The sequence below is a fragment of the Caretta caretta genome, chromosome 3 (genome assembly GCF_965140235.1).
Source record: "Caretta caretta isolate rCarCar2 chromosome 3, rCarCar1.hap1, whole genome shotgun sequence".
Taxonomy (NCBI): domain Eukaryota; kingdom Metazoa; phylum Chordata; order Testudines; family Cheloniidae; genus Caretta; species Caretta caretta.
This window is the reverse complement of record NC_134208.1, coordinates 66887501-66901938: the sequence shown is the minus strand read 5'-3', so window position 1 is coordinate 66901938 and position 14438 is coordinate 66887501. Positions and strand designations below refer to the sequence as shown.

At 40.9% G+C, this 14438-nt stretch overlaps 1 protein-coding gene across 1 annotated transcript in view; it reads right to left on the bottom strand.

Moving 5' to 3' along the window:
* Positions 1-278: 278 nt before the first annotated feature.
* LOC125634896 (serine/threonine-protein kinase MARK1) overlaps positions 279-14438 on the bottom strand; it is a 44240-nt gene continuing 30080 nt past the window's right edge. The window contains exons 8-9 of the mRNA XM_048846235.2: positions 6977-7196; positions 279-6053 (exon numbers count right to left, since the gene is read on the bottom strand). Coding sequence (XP_048702192.1) covers positions 5284-6053; positions 6977-7196 — 990 coding nt within the window. The 3' untranslated portion in view covers positions 279-5283. The remainder of the gene's footprint in view (positions 6054-6976; positions 7197-14438) is intronic.

Sequence of the window (14438 nt, the reverse complement as noted above, 5' to 3'; positions counted from 1 at the left end):
GTCTACACTATGAAATTAGGTCGAATTTATAGAAGTCGGTTTTTTAGAAATCGGTTTTATATATTCGAGTGTGTGTGTCCCCACAGAAAATGCTCTAAGTGCATTAACTCGGCTGAGTGCTTCCACAGTACCGAGGCTAGCGTCCACTTCCGGAGCGTTGCACTGTGGGTAGCTATCCCACAGTTCCCCCAGTCTCCGCTGCCCACTGGAATTCTGGGTTGAGATCCCAATGCCTGATGGGGCTAAAACATTGTCGCGGGTGGTTCTGGGTACATATCGTCAGGCCCCCGTTCCCTCCCTCCCTCCATGAAAGCAAGGGCAGACAATTGTTTCGCGCCTTTTTTCCTGAGTTACCTGTGCAGACGCCATACCACGGCAAGCATGGAGCCCGCTCAGCTCACTGTCACAGTATGTCTCCTGGGTGCTGGCAGACGTGGTACTGCATTGGTACACAGCAGCAGCAACCCATTGCCTTGTGGCAGCAGACAGTGCAATAGGACTGGTAGCCGTCATTGTCATGTCCGAGGTGCTCCTGGTCGCCTGTGTGAGGTCCATCAGGAGCGCCTGGGCAGAGATGGGTGCAGGGACTAAATTTGGAGTGACTTGATCAGGTCATTCTCTTTAGTCCTGCAGTCAGTCCTATTGAACCATCTTATGGTGAGCAGGCAGGTGATACGGATTGCTAGCAGTCCTATTGCATCATCTTCTGCTGGGCAGGCAAGAGATGAGGATGGCTAGCTGTCCTATTGTACCATCTTCTGCTGAGCAGCCATGAGATGTGGATGGCATGCAGTCCTTCTGCACTGTCTGCTGCCAGCCAAAGATGTAAAAGATAGATGGAGTGGATCAAAACAAGAAATAGACCAGATTTGTTTTGTACTTATTTGCAACCCCCCCGCCACCTCTGTTTAGGGGTCTCATTCCTCTAGGTCACACTGCAGTCACTCACAGAGAAGGTGCAGCGAGGTAAATCTAGCCATGTATCAATCAGAGGCCAGAGTAACCTTCTTGTTCCAATAAGAACAATAACTTAGGTGCACCATTTCTTATTGGAACCCTCCATGAAGTCCTGCCTGAAATACTCCTTGATGTAAAGCCACCCCCTTTGTTGATTTTAACTTCCTGTAAGCCAACCCTGTAAGCCGTGTCGTCAGTCGCCCCTCCCTGCGTCAGAGCAACGGCAAACAATCGTGCATCTGAGTTGCGAGTGCTGTCCAGAGCAGTCACAATGGAGCACTCTGGGATAGCTCCCGGAGGCCAATACCGTCGAATTGTGTTCACAGTACCCCAAATTCGACCCGGCAAGGCCGATTTCAGCGCTAATCCACTTGTCAGGGGTGGAGTAAGGAAATCAATTTTAAGAGCCCTTTAAGTTGAAATAAAGGGCTTCATCGTGTGGACGGGTGCAGGTTTACATCGATTTAACGCTGCTAAATTCGACCTAAAGTCCTAGTATACCCCTGGGAGGTAAGAAAGTGCTCTCATACTCATTTTTACAGAATTGAGGCACAGAGAGGCTCAGTGACTTGTCCAAGATCACATAGGAAGTCTGTAGTGGAGCAGGAAATTGAATGCAGGTCTGCCAAGTCCTAGGCCAGTATCCTAACCACTGGACCACAAATCAATGGTTCTAGTTGATAGGTAAGATGCAATATATATATATCTCATGGGTATGGGTATTAGACCATGGTCCTATGTTAAAAAATATGATGATGTAATTTTTAGAGCTGGTCAAAAACATTTTTTAAATTTAAAAGTAAGGGACAAATTTTTCACAAAACAATTTTACTATCTGTTCTAATGGGTTTTATTAATGTTGAGAAATTAACACTTTAAGGGCGGGCTGGAAACTCTTACTCCCACTGACTAGTACCCCATACCAGAAGTGACCCCACAGGAGTCAGTTGTGGAGTGAGGGGCTGGCAATGTGGCCCCAAGGCAGTTTGTTGGTCCTCACTGAATGTTGTCTACTTACGTTTTCTGTATGTAACAATGTGAAATATTTTGATTTAAAAACATTTGTAAAGTAAAAAGTGAACTTTTAGCTCTTAAAGTCCTTGGCTGCCTTTTTAGCAATAGCACTTTTTGGCTGCCACACTTTATACAGCAAAGTTTCCTGGAAGGCACAATCATTCTGTCCTTCAAGCAGGTCAGAATTCATGTGTAACTGCTGACCTGTTTTATACCTGGTCTGTAGTATAAAATCAGAAAGACAGTGGTACAAATTGTGAGCTGACCTATGTCATTAGTCTACTTGGGGTTGCACGGGATGTAAGCAAATAAGAAACTTAAGTTGATATATTGTGTACAACTCATGTGGAGCAACAGGATGCACATACAAGGCCATATTCTGCTTTCAGTTATGCCAGGCAACTCTCTTGAAGTCAATGAGTGCAACTGAGAGCAGAACTTAATATGCTGTATCTGGCTGCCTTTATCCATTTCCATCTGCCTTCTGAAAAATACTGTGTTAGCACTTAGGAATTCCTCTTTAAGATTTTAAAATGCCACCTTTGACTTCTGTATTTCAAATAATTGTTTGGAACATGATATATGTAAACTAGGGGTCCATTCCTTCAAACTCACATTTGGATAACTTGAGTAGTCCCCTGAAAAGTTACCCAAGTGCGTGTTTGCAGAATCAGGCCTTAGGTAGGCAGTAAAGCCATGTGTCAGCAAGGTACTTAACACATGCCTGACGTTAAGCATATGTGTAGTCCCACTGAAGTAAAAATTCTGACATTTCACAATTCAGGTTCAGGGCACTACTCATTTGCTTACAGTTAGGCATGCGCGTGTGAGTACCGTGCTGAAACAGGGCCTAAAACCCTATAACTAAGGGAGGCATGAGGTACAGTCAGGGTCTCTGGAAAACCAGTGGTGCACGAAAATGGAGGTTCTTACATTTTTAACATCTTTTCTTATTTGTTGTTGTCTGCATTTCTTAGAAGACACTGCTGCTTGCCTTCTCTCCGCCAGCAGAACCATATATTTAGTATGTCACCACTGTCCCCCATAGGGTTGCCAGGCATCCAGTTTTTGACCGGAATGCCCAGTCGAAAAGGGACCCTGGCGGCTCTGTTCAACACTGCTGACTGGGCCGCTAAAATGTCAGTTGGCGGTGCGTGGCTCCTGGAAGCAGCCGGCATATCCAGCTCCTAGGCAGAGGGCTGGCCATGGGAGCTCTGAATGCTGCCGCTGGGAACCACGGCCCACGGAAGCTACTGTGGTGGCGCCTGTGGACAGGGGCAGCGTGCAGAAGCCCCTGGATACCCCTCCGCCTAGGAGCTGGACATGCTATCTGATTCCGGAAGCCAACTGAGGTAAGCACCACCCAACCGCAGCATGCACTCTCTTCCACACCCCAACCCTCTGCCCCACACTGGAGCCATGAACCCCTAATTTCTGCCCCCACCTTGGAGCCTGCACCCTCAGCTGGAGACCTCCCTCCCGCACACCAATTCCCTGCCCCAACCCAGCGAAAGTGAGTGAGGGTGGGGGAGAGTGAGCGATGGAGGGAGGTGGGATGGAATGAGCAAGAGGTGGGGCCTCAGAGATGGGGCAGGGCCTCGGAGAAGTGCAAGGCAGGGGACGGGGCAAGGATGTTTGGTTTCGTTTGATTAGAAAATTGGCAACCCTAGTCCACCAGCCTACTTTTACCAAAAAATGGAGTCAAATCTTGTTTATTTCCCCCCCCCCCCTTTTTTCTGACAAAACCTTAGGAAACTGACTACAAGATTGACAAGCTTAGAATGAATTAACAAAATTTTGTAAATTAGGGGGGAAATGTTTACAAAGCCAGTTTGGCTGTGAAATATCCATCCAGCTTTAATAATGAAGATAATATATAAGCTAATTGCCCAATTCTCGGAGTTACACACATGTGTGGCCCTAGTTCAGGAAAGCCCTTATTCACATGCTTAATTTTCAATATATGCTCAAGTTCCATTGCCTTCAATGGGGAACTGAAGCATGTGCTTAAGTGCTATCCTGCATAGGGATACTCTTCCTGAATCTTGGCCCGGGCAGGGCAGAATAAGGCTCTTGAGCACTCAATTCAATTACTGTGGGCTCCATGGATATACCTTCTTTGTATCACTCTAAATATTATACTCTATTGTTGCTCTTGGAGGTGAAATTTGTCCATCTCTCAGAAAAAAAACAGCAGAATTCACAAGTGGCTGCACAGTCTTTCTGACTGCTGGATCTTATACAGATCTTACACACTGGTATTTGAAATTTACACATTTTTCACATTTAGACTCATTCTTTATCTCCCTCCAAAGACCTTCCCAGTGTGTTCTCTGTATGGCAGTCATGTTGGTAGAAATATGGGAGGGCAAATCTTGACAAGATGACACACAATGCACTGCTTACACAAATACAGTTTAGAAATCCTTTGTAACCCTTAACTTGTATGCTCACACCTCACATAGACATTGCAAAGCTGCAAACACAAAACCTGATTCTCTTCTTGCTCACACAAGTATCAATGAAGAGTAACTCCTGACGTCAAGGAAGTTATATTGGGTTGAGAAGAGAATTAGGCCCAAAGTCTACTAATAAGAAAAAGGAAATGTAAATAAGGAGGATGAATCATTGGAATTTAAAACAAAAGGGATACATTTTACTTTGTCACATGTGTATAGCCCTAATTAATTAATTAATGCAGTGAAGCTGGATGCAAAATTTGGTCTTCTCTGTTTTGGAACATAGTTGGGTTAAAGTGCCACTGGTTAAAATTCATATAGCTAATATAAAAAAATTCCTGACATGTCTTACTAATGCTATAGTTTATTAAAATGGAAAGAGGATTTTTAAAATCTAGTTTTCCATCCTTATAACAATTTGTTTACATTTGCTCTGTATTCAGCTAGGACAATCAAAATAGACTAGTCAGTTTCATTTTCTGGATCTTTTGCCCTAACACAGTGATCCACAGTTTGGGTGCAAACAATGTATATAGACACAAAAAATTCACAATCAAATATTATTGTGAATTGTCTTATAGATTCAGAGATTCATAGGTATTTAGGTCAGAAGGGACTATTATGATAATCTATTCTGACCTCCTGCACAACGCAGGCCACAGAATTTCACGTCTTCTTACAACCTCAAATTTTGCATCTACATTAAACAGACTTTGACATCATGTGACATCATGGTATTCAGCTAAAACCTATCAGCTTTATACTTTGTGGAAAGTTTATAGATGCTGTTATTTTCTCTCTCTCTCTCACACACACACCCCTCCTTTTTCTCTTATATTGCTGTGCACTGTATTTATGCAAAATCTAACCTTAAAATCTCAGACTTTTTCCCTGACCTGGTTTGGTAGGGTGGAGATAATACTGGAAGATTCAGGTCTGTAACTTTATGGGTATGCTTGAGTTGGACTAAGTTTCTCTTAATCTTCATGTTGTTGTTGAAAAAGGTTCTTGGATTTTCTTTAGATTGCCTCAAACTTCTTACCATATGTGTTTGCTGTTGGGATATAGGGGAAATTGGTGGTCTTGAGCCATTGACCAAAAATGGAGGGGAGCCACTTGTTTGTTGCTGTGATGTTCCCAAACATGAAATCTTTTTAACTATGGTGTCTCTCCAGGCAGCTTGTCTCAGCCTGGGTAAAGGGGAAAGTTGTGGTGTTTCAATCATTAGTAGATTAGGACTTTCCTTTTCTGAATACAACCATGTTGGGGTTGGAGTGGTCTCATCCATTGCTTTGAGAAGGTCTTTAAATCTTGTGTCCTGATGAGGTGTAGGACTATGGTCTACAACTCTATTTTCTGTTAGAGACCGTGGTGTTACTCTGCTTGTACATGACATTGCAGATCTTTGAGTCTGGTGGTTTGCAGAATCTGTTAGGTTATTTACTAATGTAGGAGGTGGTTTCTCAGGAAGATATGATTTCCTCACTTCAACTAAGTCTTTATAATCATCCAAATTCTCCTGCAGATCCAAAAGTGGCTGATTCATTGGCTCACATGAATTATTTTTATTTGGTGATTTCGGAGGTTCAAGATGAACCCATTCTCTATCTGCAAACTTGGAAACTAAATGGAATATAGAATGGATAAGATCAGTTCACGCTGAAATGGTAGCGTCAATAAAAGTAACAAGTTATTACTGAAAGTACTTCCCCTTGGGACTGTGAATTTTGCTGACTGTTAGTAGAGTTTTTGCAATATTATCAATAATAAAAAAAACTTGATATAGTGCCATAAGTTTACACGTATGCTTTCAAAAGTAACTAGTGATTTTAGTTGCCAACTTTAGATGCTTTAAAGTATCCTGATTTTCAGAGGAGAGCTGATCAACACTCTGAAAATCTGACCCCTTTTAAAATGCTGGCGTTCAAGACTGAAGCACCCACAATCGCTAGTCTCCAGAGTAACAATTGGGTTGATGCTTAGTTATGGCTATTCTTTCTTACATGTACAAAGTTTTCAAATTGATCACCAAAACTTGGGATCAGGAAAGAATTCCTCCAAGAGTGTAATGGCAAGGCCCTTGGACATATTGAATGATTTTTTTTGAGCATTGATTATCATCTCTTGGGCATATCTCTTGTTGCAGAGGAAGGTGGATATGGGTGGACCTTGTTCTTTCCCATCACACTCCTCTCTGTTTCAAAATGGTGTTCTACCACTGTCTTCAGTGAATGCAAGATCAGTCCCTAAATCTCCTTCACATTGACTTAGTTAGGGGAGCGCACACTTCCAAGTCTTTAAAAATCTGTTCTGGGGTAACAAACAGAATGTGCATTTAGTGTAATGCTGGAGATAGTTCTATGAGGGGAAAACTGTGGGAAGCTAGAGAACTGGAGCTGAGCTAAATTTTTTGAACTCTCTCCTCCCCCTCAAAAAAAATGGGGAAAATTTCTAAAAAAAACCCCATAAAATTTTCACTTTTTACTGACTTGTGCTAAAGGAACATTTTCAGATTAATAAGCCATTAATAGATTTTAGTACAGTACCTTCTGGTAACTTTTCTTGGTTATCTAAAGTAATTGCAATTTCATCTTCTTGAATGGCATCTGGAATTGCTGGGGTTAATGCAGAAGGAAATGTCTTATTGTCATAGTTGTTGAGGTTTTCTGTTATGACCAATTCAGCCTTTTGGGAAATCTGAATATCTGCATCTTGATTCAGGTTTCTAGGAGGTTTGCCATCACATTTTTCTATTACATTTTCCCTCTGAAAACATAACTGTCATAATTCATCTTGTCTTAAATTGAAAAGAAGCTTGAACGCACAAGGAAATGAAACACAACAAGCTCAGACACATGCAAATGAAACTGTGCATCTTCCTTCCCCACCAGTCCTGCAGAAATCCCCTCCTGCCCCCCTCCCCACAATATAGTACAGAATGAGCCAGCAGAGAACTTGTTCATTGGTCTCCCTCTAATCCCCAAGATCCACAAGGTTTGTGAGCTGGCAAGCGCTGCTTCCTGACAGAACAATTAGGGAGAGGTCTGCAAAGAGACCCTATTAGATTTACTCTCTCTTAGCCCGCTCCTGCTGTTTTACCTGCAGAAGGAGGTGATCAGAACCTGGAGCAATAATTCATGTTGTCCATTCCCTCTTTGTATCTTATTACATTCTTGGCTTTAACAACCTCATGTGGTAATGAGTTCCATAGTCTAATTGTGTGTTGTGTGAACAGTATTTCCTTTGATCAGTTTTGAATTTTCCACCTTTCAAATTAATTGAATACCTCCTTGTTCTTGTGTTATGAGATAGGGAGAACAGATGGTCCAGATCTGCATTCTGTAAATTATTCATTATTTTGTATACTTTTATCACATCCTGACTTGTTTGTCTCCTTTCTAAGGTAAATAATCACAGTCTTTTCAATCTCTTTGTATATGAGAGTTCTTTCATGCCCCCAATTAACCCTCTTCCTGTTCTACAGAAGAATTTGTCGTCTACTCAGAAGCAGAGCAATCTATAAATGCAGTGATCTTACCTCAATGATCCACTTAAAGTGTGGTTAGTCCTGTTCTTAATTCTAATGATTTTAGTTTGAAAATAATTTATTCGCAATATTTTAAGTGAGAAAAAAATTCTCTCACTTTTAAACTTTAACTTCTCCTACACATAGGGGGTGTCTCACCTGAATGAAAACAAATTCAAAAAATTTTGTTTCTTTCGAAGTTTTTCACCAAGCAAGCACCCCCCCACACCTTTTTAGGACCAGATCTGCTAGTAAAATGCTTCAAATTGCAGAGGCACCTGCCCATAGGACAATAATATAGTTTATTTTTTAAGTAAAAAACAAGTGTTTTATTTTAACCTTTTTTCCTCTATTTTTCTTAGCTGACTCCACTAGTTGAATGCTGCTCCATGATAAGCAGCAGTAGGTGGGAACCTGGAATTTCCTGCTCCCTCCTTCAAAAGGAAGATCCAAACCCAGGTGATGCTGGGAAGCCAGTGTCGGGATGAGGGATACTCAGGCCAGGTTACTGGGGTGGGGGTGTAAGGAGAGATACTAGGGGTTGTTGTTGGAAGGGGAGAAGAAAAGGAAATGAGAGAGGATGCGCTGAAAAGAACATTGGGTCTAGGAACGGGAGCAGCTGAATGTGGAGTAAGAACGAAAACAGACTAGGGAAGGGAAATTGTTCAGTGTGTGCATTTGGGGTGGGGTGGGGAAAGAGACAAGGCAGCTGTGGACAGGCAGGGGAGGAGGCAAGCTGGGCCGGAGATAGCTTAGTTGAAAGGATTTGTTTTAACTCTCTTCCTCCTTGTAGCTGCCCATCTGGCTCCATAGCGCCTCTTCCCTGATCAACTTCCCTGCTGGCATCCCACTGTTGTATGCAGTATTGTAACCATGTTGGTCCCAGGGTATTAGAGAGACAAGGTGGGTAAGATCACATCTTTTATTGCACCAACTTCTGTTGGAGGGAGAGAGAGACAGGCTTCCAAGTTCATACAGAGCTTAAAGAAGAGCTGTGTGTAGCTCGAAAGCTTCTCTCTCTCACCAACAGAAGCTGGTCCAATAAAAGATGTGACCTCACCCATCTCTAACATCCCACCAAACAGTTTCCCTGCCTCATTCTGGCTGAGCATCTGCTCCCTGCTTAGTTGCTTCTCCACTCAGCACCTTCCCTGCCTGACCCCACTGCGTTCAGCAACCTCCTTCCTTTTCTCAAAGCAAGGACCCCCACAATTACTGTCCTGCTTCTCAGCAGCCTCCTGAACTTGGGGAGTTTTGTAGGGATTAGAAATACACTGTAGGGAAATCAGAACCTGTCAGTCTGAGTAATGGGGAGAAAGGGAATCCTGCTGCCCTGACAACGGTGCTTTAGCTCTTGAACGTCTAAAGTTCCCACCTTCAAATGTGATGGCATGAACTGGTTCACTTGTTTCTCTGCATTGTGACTCTGCCCCCACCCTTCCGCTGTTGGAACATCCAGCCAGCAGAGGGCTCTCTAAATCCCAAGGGTCAGAAAATGGAACTACAGCCTGAGGTTTGAGGGGACTGGACTTGGGAGAGAGCTGGAGGCTGCCTGGGAGCTGGCTGCAGAGGGAAGGCCAGGCAGCAGGCATCCTGAAGGCTATGAGTCAGACACACACCCTGTTGCTGGCAGGGGACTAGAAGTATCTTTAGCAGAAAGATACCGAGCTGGGTGCTGCAGGCAGGAAAATAACATAGAGAGCCCCCCCAGTGAGACTTTGACCTTATTACCACTGTGTGTCTAGCCTTCCCTTAGGGGGTTTGAATTAGCAACTGTTGGTCTATCTTATGTTGTAACTAGGGCTGTCAAGCGATTAAAAAAATTAATCACGATTAATCACATGATTTAAAAAATTAAGCATGATTAATTGCACTGTTAAACAAGAATAGAATACCATTTATTTAAATATTTTTCGACGTTTTCTACATTTTCAAATATATTGATTTCAATTACAACACAGAATACAAAGTGTACAGTGCTCACTTTATATTTATTTTTTATTACAAGTATATGCACTGTAAAAAAAACAAAAGAAATACTATTTTTCAATTCACCTAATACAAGTACTGTAGTGCAATCTCTTTATCATGAAAGTTGAATTTACAAATGTAGAATTATGTACAAAAAAACCTGCATTCAAAAATAAAACAAAGTCCACTCAGTCCTACTTCTTGTAAGCCACTTAATTCAGCCAACCACTCAGACAAACAAGTTTGTTTATATTTGCAGGAGATAATGCTGCCCACTTTTTGTTTACAATGGCACCTGAAAGTGAAAAGAGGCACTGCTGTAGCTGGTGTTGCAAGATATTTACTTGCCAGAGGTGCTAAAGATTCATATGTCCCTTCATGCTTCAACCACCATTCCAGGGGACATGCGTCCATGCTGATGACGGGTTCTGCTCGATAACAGTCCAAAGCAGTGTGGACCGACATGTTCATTTTCATTATCTGAGTCAGATGCCACCAGCAGAAGGTTGATTTTCTTTTTTGGTGGTTTGGGTTCTGTAGTTTCCATATCAGAGTGTTGGTCTTTTAAGACTTCTGAAAGCAGGCTCCACACCTCATCCCTCTCAGTTTTTGGAAGGCATTTCAGATTCTTAAACTTTGGGTCAAATGCTGTAGCTATCTTTAGAAATCTCACATTGGTACCTTCTTTGGGTTTTGTGAAATCTGCGATGAAAGTGTTCTTAAAATGAACATGTGCTGGGTCATCGTCTGCGACTGCTATAACATGAAATATGTGGCAGAATGCGGGTAAAACAGAGCAGGGGACATGCAATTCCCCCCCATCCCCCAAGGAGTTCAGTCACAAATTTAATTAATGCATTATCTTTTTAATGAGCATCATCAGCATGGAAGCATGTCCTCTGGATTGGTGGCTGAAGCATGAAGGGGTATATGAATGTTTAGCATATCTGGCACGTAAATACCACGCGATGCTGGCTACAAAAGTGCCATGCAAATGCCTGTTCTCACTTTCTGGTGACATTGTATGTAAGAAGAGGGCAACATTATCTTCTTTAAATGTAAACAAACTTGTTTGTCTTAGCGATTGGCTGAACAAGAAGTAGGACTGAGTGGACTTGTAGGCTCTGAAGTTTTACATTGTTTTGTTTTTGAGTGCAGTTATGTAATAAAAAAAATCTACATTTGTAAGTTGCACTTTCACGACAAAGAGATTGTACTACAGTACTTGTATGAGGTGAATTGAAAAACACTATTTCTTTTGTTTATCATTTTTACAGTGCAAATATATGTAATCAAAAATAATATATACCTTGATCTCAACCACAGAATATAATATATATGAAAATGTAGAAAAACATCCAAAATATTCAATACATTTAAATTGGTATACTATTGTTTAACAGTGCAATTAAAACTGCTATTCATCGTGATTAATTTTTTTGAGTTAATTGCGTGAGTTAACTGCGATTAATTGATAGCCCTAGTTGTAACATTGTAAAAACACGTTTTTAATCTTATGTCCAATGAAAAACGTTGGGTATAATTTTCGGGAAAAACAGCTCTCTCAAAGCTTGAATACATTTTGTGAGTTAGCAAAATGCTTGGAAAAGTTTGAAGCTTACCAAACTTCAAACTCTTAGGTTAGTCCATGCCTACTATGCATTTGCAATGCCCAAATCACAATTAAATAAATTGTCTTTAGAGTATATATAAAAACAAAATAAAATATGTTTAATTTGACAACATTGTTAAAACCACACTATATCAACTGGGAATATGAGATGTCATAAGTGTTTTAGGCAAAGCAATCAAATAGTCTCCCAGGATTTACACACTGCTTGTTAAGAAAACAAATTTTCATCTTACATTTTGCAAGCTGTCACCTTATATACAGTACATCAGAAAACTTGCCATGACTGGTTTTACTGCCAGACCTCTTAAGAGCTAATTGGGTAAGCACCTGGGCAGGAAGCTTTTTGGCAGAAACACTGTTTTCGACAAGGGCTAGCTATAAAGTTCTGGATGGCAAATTATAATCATTAAGGCTCTCTTCTACAAAAGAACACACATAATGCAAAAACATTGCTTGGAGAAATTACCATGCATGAAAGGACAGGCCATGTGTTATATTTATCCAATGGTTTATGGCTCAAATTTGAACATGGAAAGAATCTTTTAAGGGTCAAACTTTCAACAGGCTTCTGTAATTGCACCTACAAAAATTGGAATCGCATCTATTTGCATTCACAAAAACCCTTATCTTCATGTAGAAATGCCAGTTTGAGTGTAAAACCAGCATTTGCAAACACAGCTGCTCATTCGACTTAAGTAAATACAGTTTGTTGTACATGCAAAAGAATGCACTTGCAATTTTTGCAGTTGCAAATTAGAAGGCTTGTTGAAAATTTGTCCTTAAGAGTTTACATTTTTCTTTGATTTTGTGTGGAAACACTTTTGATTAATCTATTGATTGGAGCAGGTTGAATACTACAAAAATAATGTTTGTGAATATTTGTTTGAATTCCAAGCAGTTATTTGGTTTGACCATGTTACTACCTTTTTATTATATGCCATTCATGAACATTGTTGCCAGTGTTTATGTTAATATTTGATGAATCTTTTGGTTCTTGTTGGCCAGAATTTTCTGAAAGGAGTTAGGCACCCAAGTATCATTGAATTTCAGTGAGGAGTTGGGTGCTTAATTCCCTTTGGCTCCTTTTGAAAATCTCAGCCTTTAGGGCCTGATCCAAAATCAATGAAAATTTGTCCTCAAAGGGCTTTGGATCAGGCCACATTTGCTATTTTTTCTTTGCTATACATTGGTTACTCTCTTGGTTTTAAAATGTTTTAGGCTCCGGTTCTGCAAACACTACTTTGTGTGCTTTCATTTTTATGCGCCTGTATATTCTTATTGAGCTCAGAGAGACTACTCTTGCATTTACAGTAAAGCACATGCATAAATTTGCAGATCTGGTGCCTTTGTTATTCAGTTGTGGATTGGAAACTATGTTGTGTGATTTAGTAACCAATCACAGTCTGCGACTAACAAATAGAAAATATTTGACTTTATCCAGAATAAAAAGAGCATCTATGAGTCCTCTGTAGGCATCTTTGATGAAATGTGACATACAAACATCAAATACCCACATCATTATAACTAAACTGCTGCAATATCTTCTCATGTAAATCACAACCAATAGACCAGACAAACTAACAGACGAAAAATCCTCCCTCTCCACCAATTAGCCATCCTCATGCCTCTCCCCGACTTTCAAATACTTATGGGGGCATAAGAGGGGGTGAGCTAGATTGAGTGCTCTGCTGCATGCTCTACAGGTCTTTGGATTTGGGTTATTTCAGACCAAAGCAGAAAGGCCACACAGAGAGAATGTAGCAGTGAAGCTTCAGAACAGGTACCTCTACAGGTGTTGGCAGCACAGTCTAGTGGCACTGGGCCTAGGACTCAGCAGACCTTGGTTCTATGACTGGCTCTGACCTGCTGTGTGACCTCAAGCAAGGGGATGGATCGCTTGATGATTACCTGTTCTGTTCATTCCCTTTGGGGCACCTGGCACTGGCCACTGTCGGAAGGCAGGATACTAGGCTAGATGGACCTTTGGTCTGACCCAGTATGGGCGTTCTTAACGTCATCTCTCTCTGGTTTGTTTCCCCTCCCGCCCTTTGTCTGTCCTGTCTCTTGGTGTATAGCATGTTTTCTTTCTTTCCTTGATTATACTTTTAATGTTTTTTGGCCTGAGTTTTGCCTTTTTGTAGATATAAGCATAAAATAGCTGTTGCTACAGAACAGGAAAGGGAATACTGGGAAAATATTAACATTTATTAAAAAAACAATGGTCAGTCTAGATGATACATATTTTAGGATGTTAAGGGAATTGGCAAGTGGACTGTATCACTACAAGTTATGATTTAAGAGACCTCATTGGGGGGAATGATTAGAAGTGTTAATTATGTATATGGCTTGGATAGGTAAAAATTAAAAGGTGAACATACATGATTAGTTAAAAATATTTGTAGAGCATAAACACCAAGGTAGAGAAATTATTTATGGTTGTGAAAAAGGGTGTAACTAGGAGTAATGGGATGAAATTAAGAAACAAACAATTTGGGCTGAATATCTGGGAAAGTTCTCTGCCAGGAAGATCTACTGGGTTATTGAATAGTCTTCAAATAGAACTAGTAGAAGGCTCAAACCTAGAAACTTTTAAATGTAGACTTTACCAACCACTTATTAATGAACAATAGGGAACAGGTCAGCAATGGTAGGGCCATGGACAAAATGGGGCTACTCATTTTTTTCCATTTGTCATTTTTGTGATTCTGTTATTAATATCTAACTTAGATGCTAAGCGAGTCAAGAGATTCTTAAGTTACCTGGCTTTGTCCCCACTGGAGTAGTGAGTGACATGTGCCGTGTTTAAATTTATGACTCGTTTTATTACAGAACACATATATGATCATAGTGAAAATACCTATTACTTTTTCTCTTAATC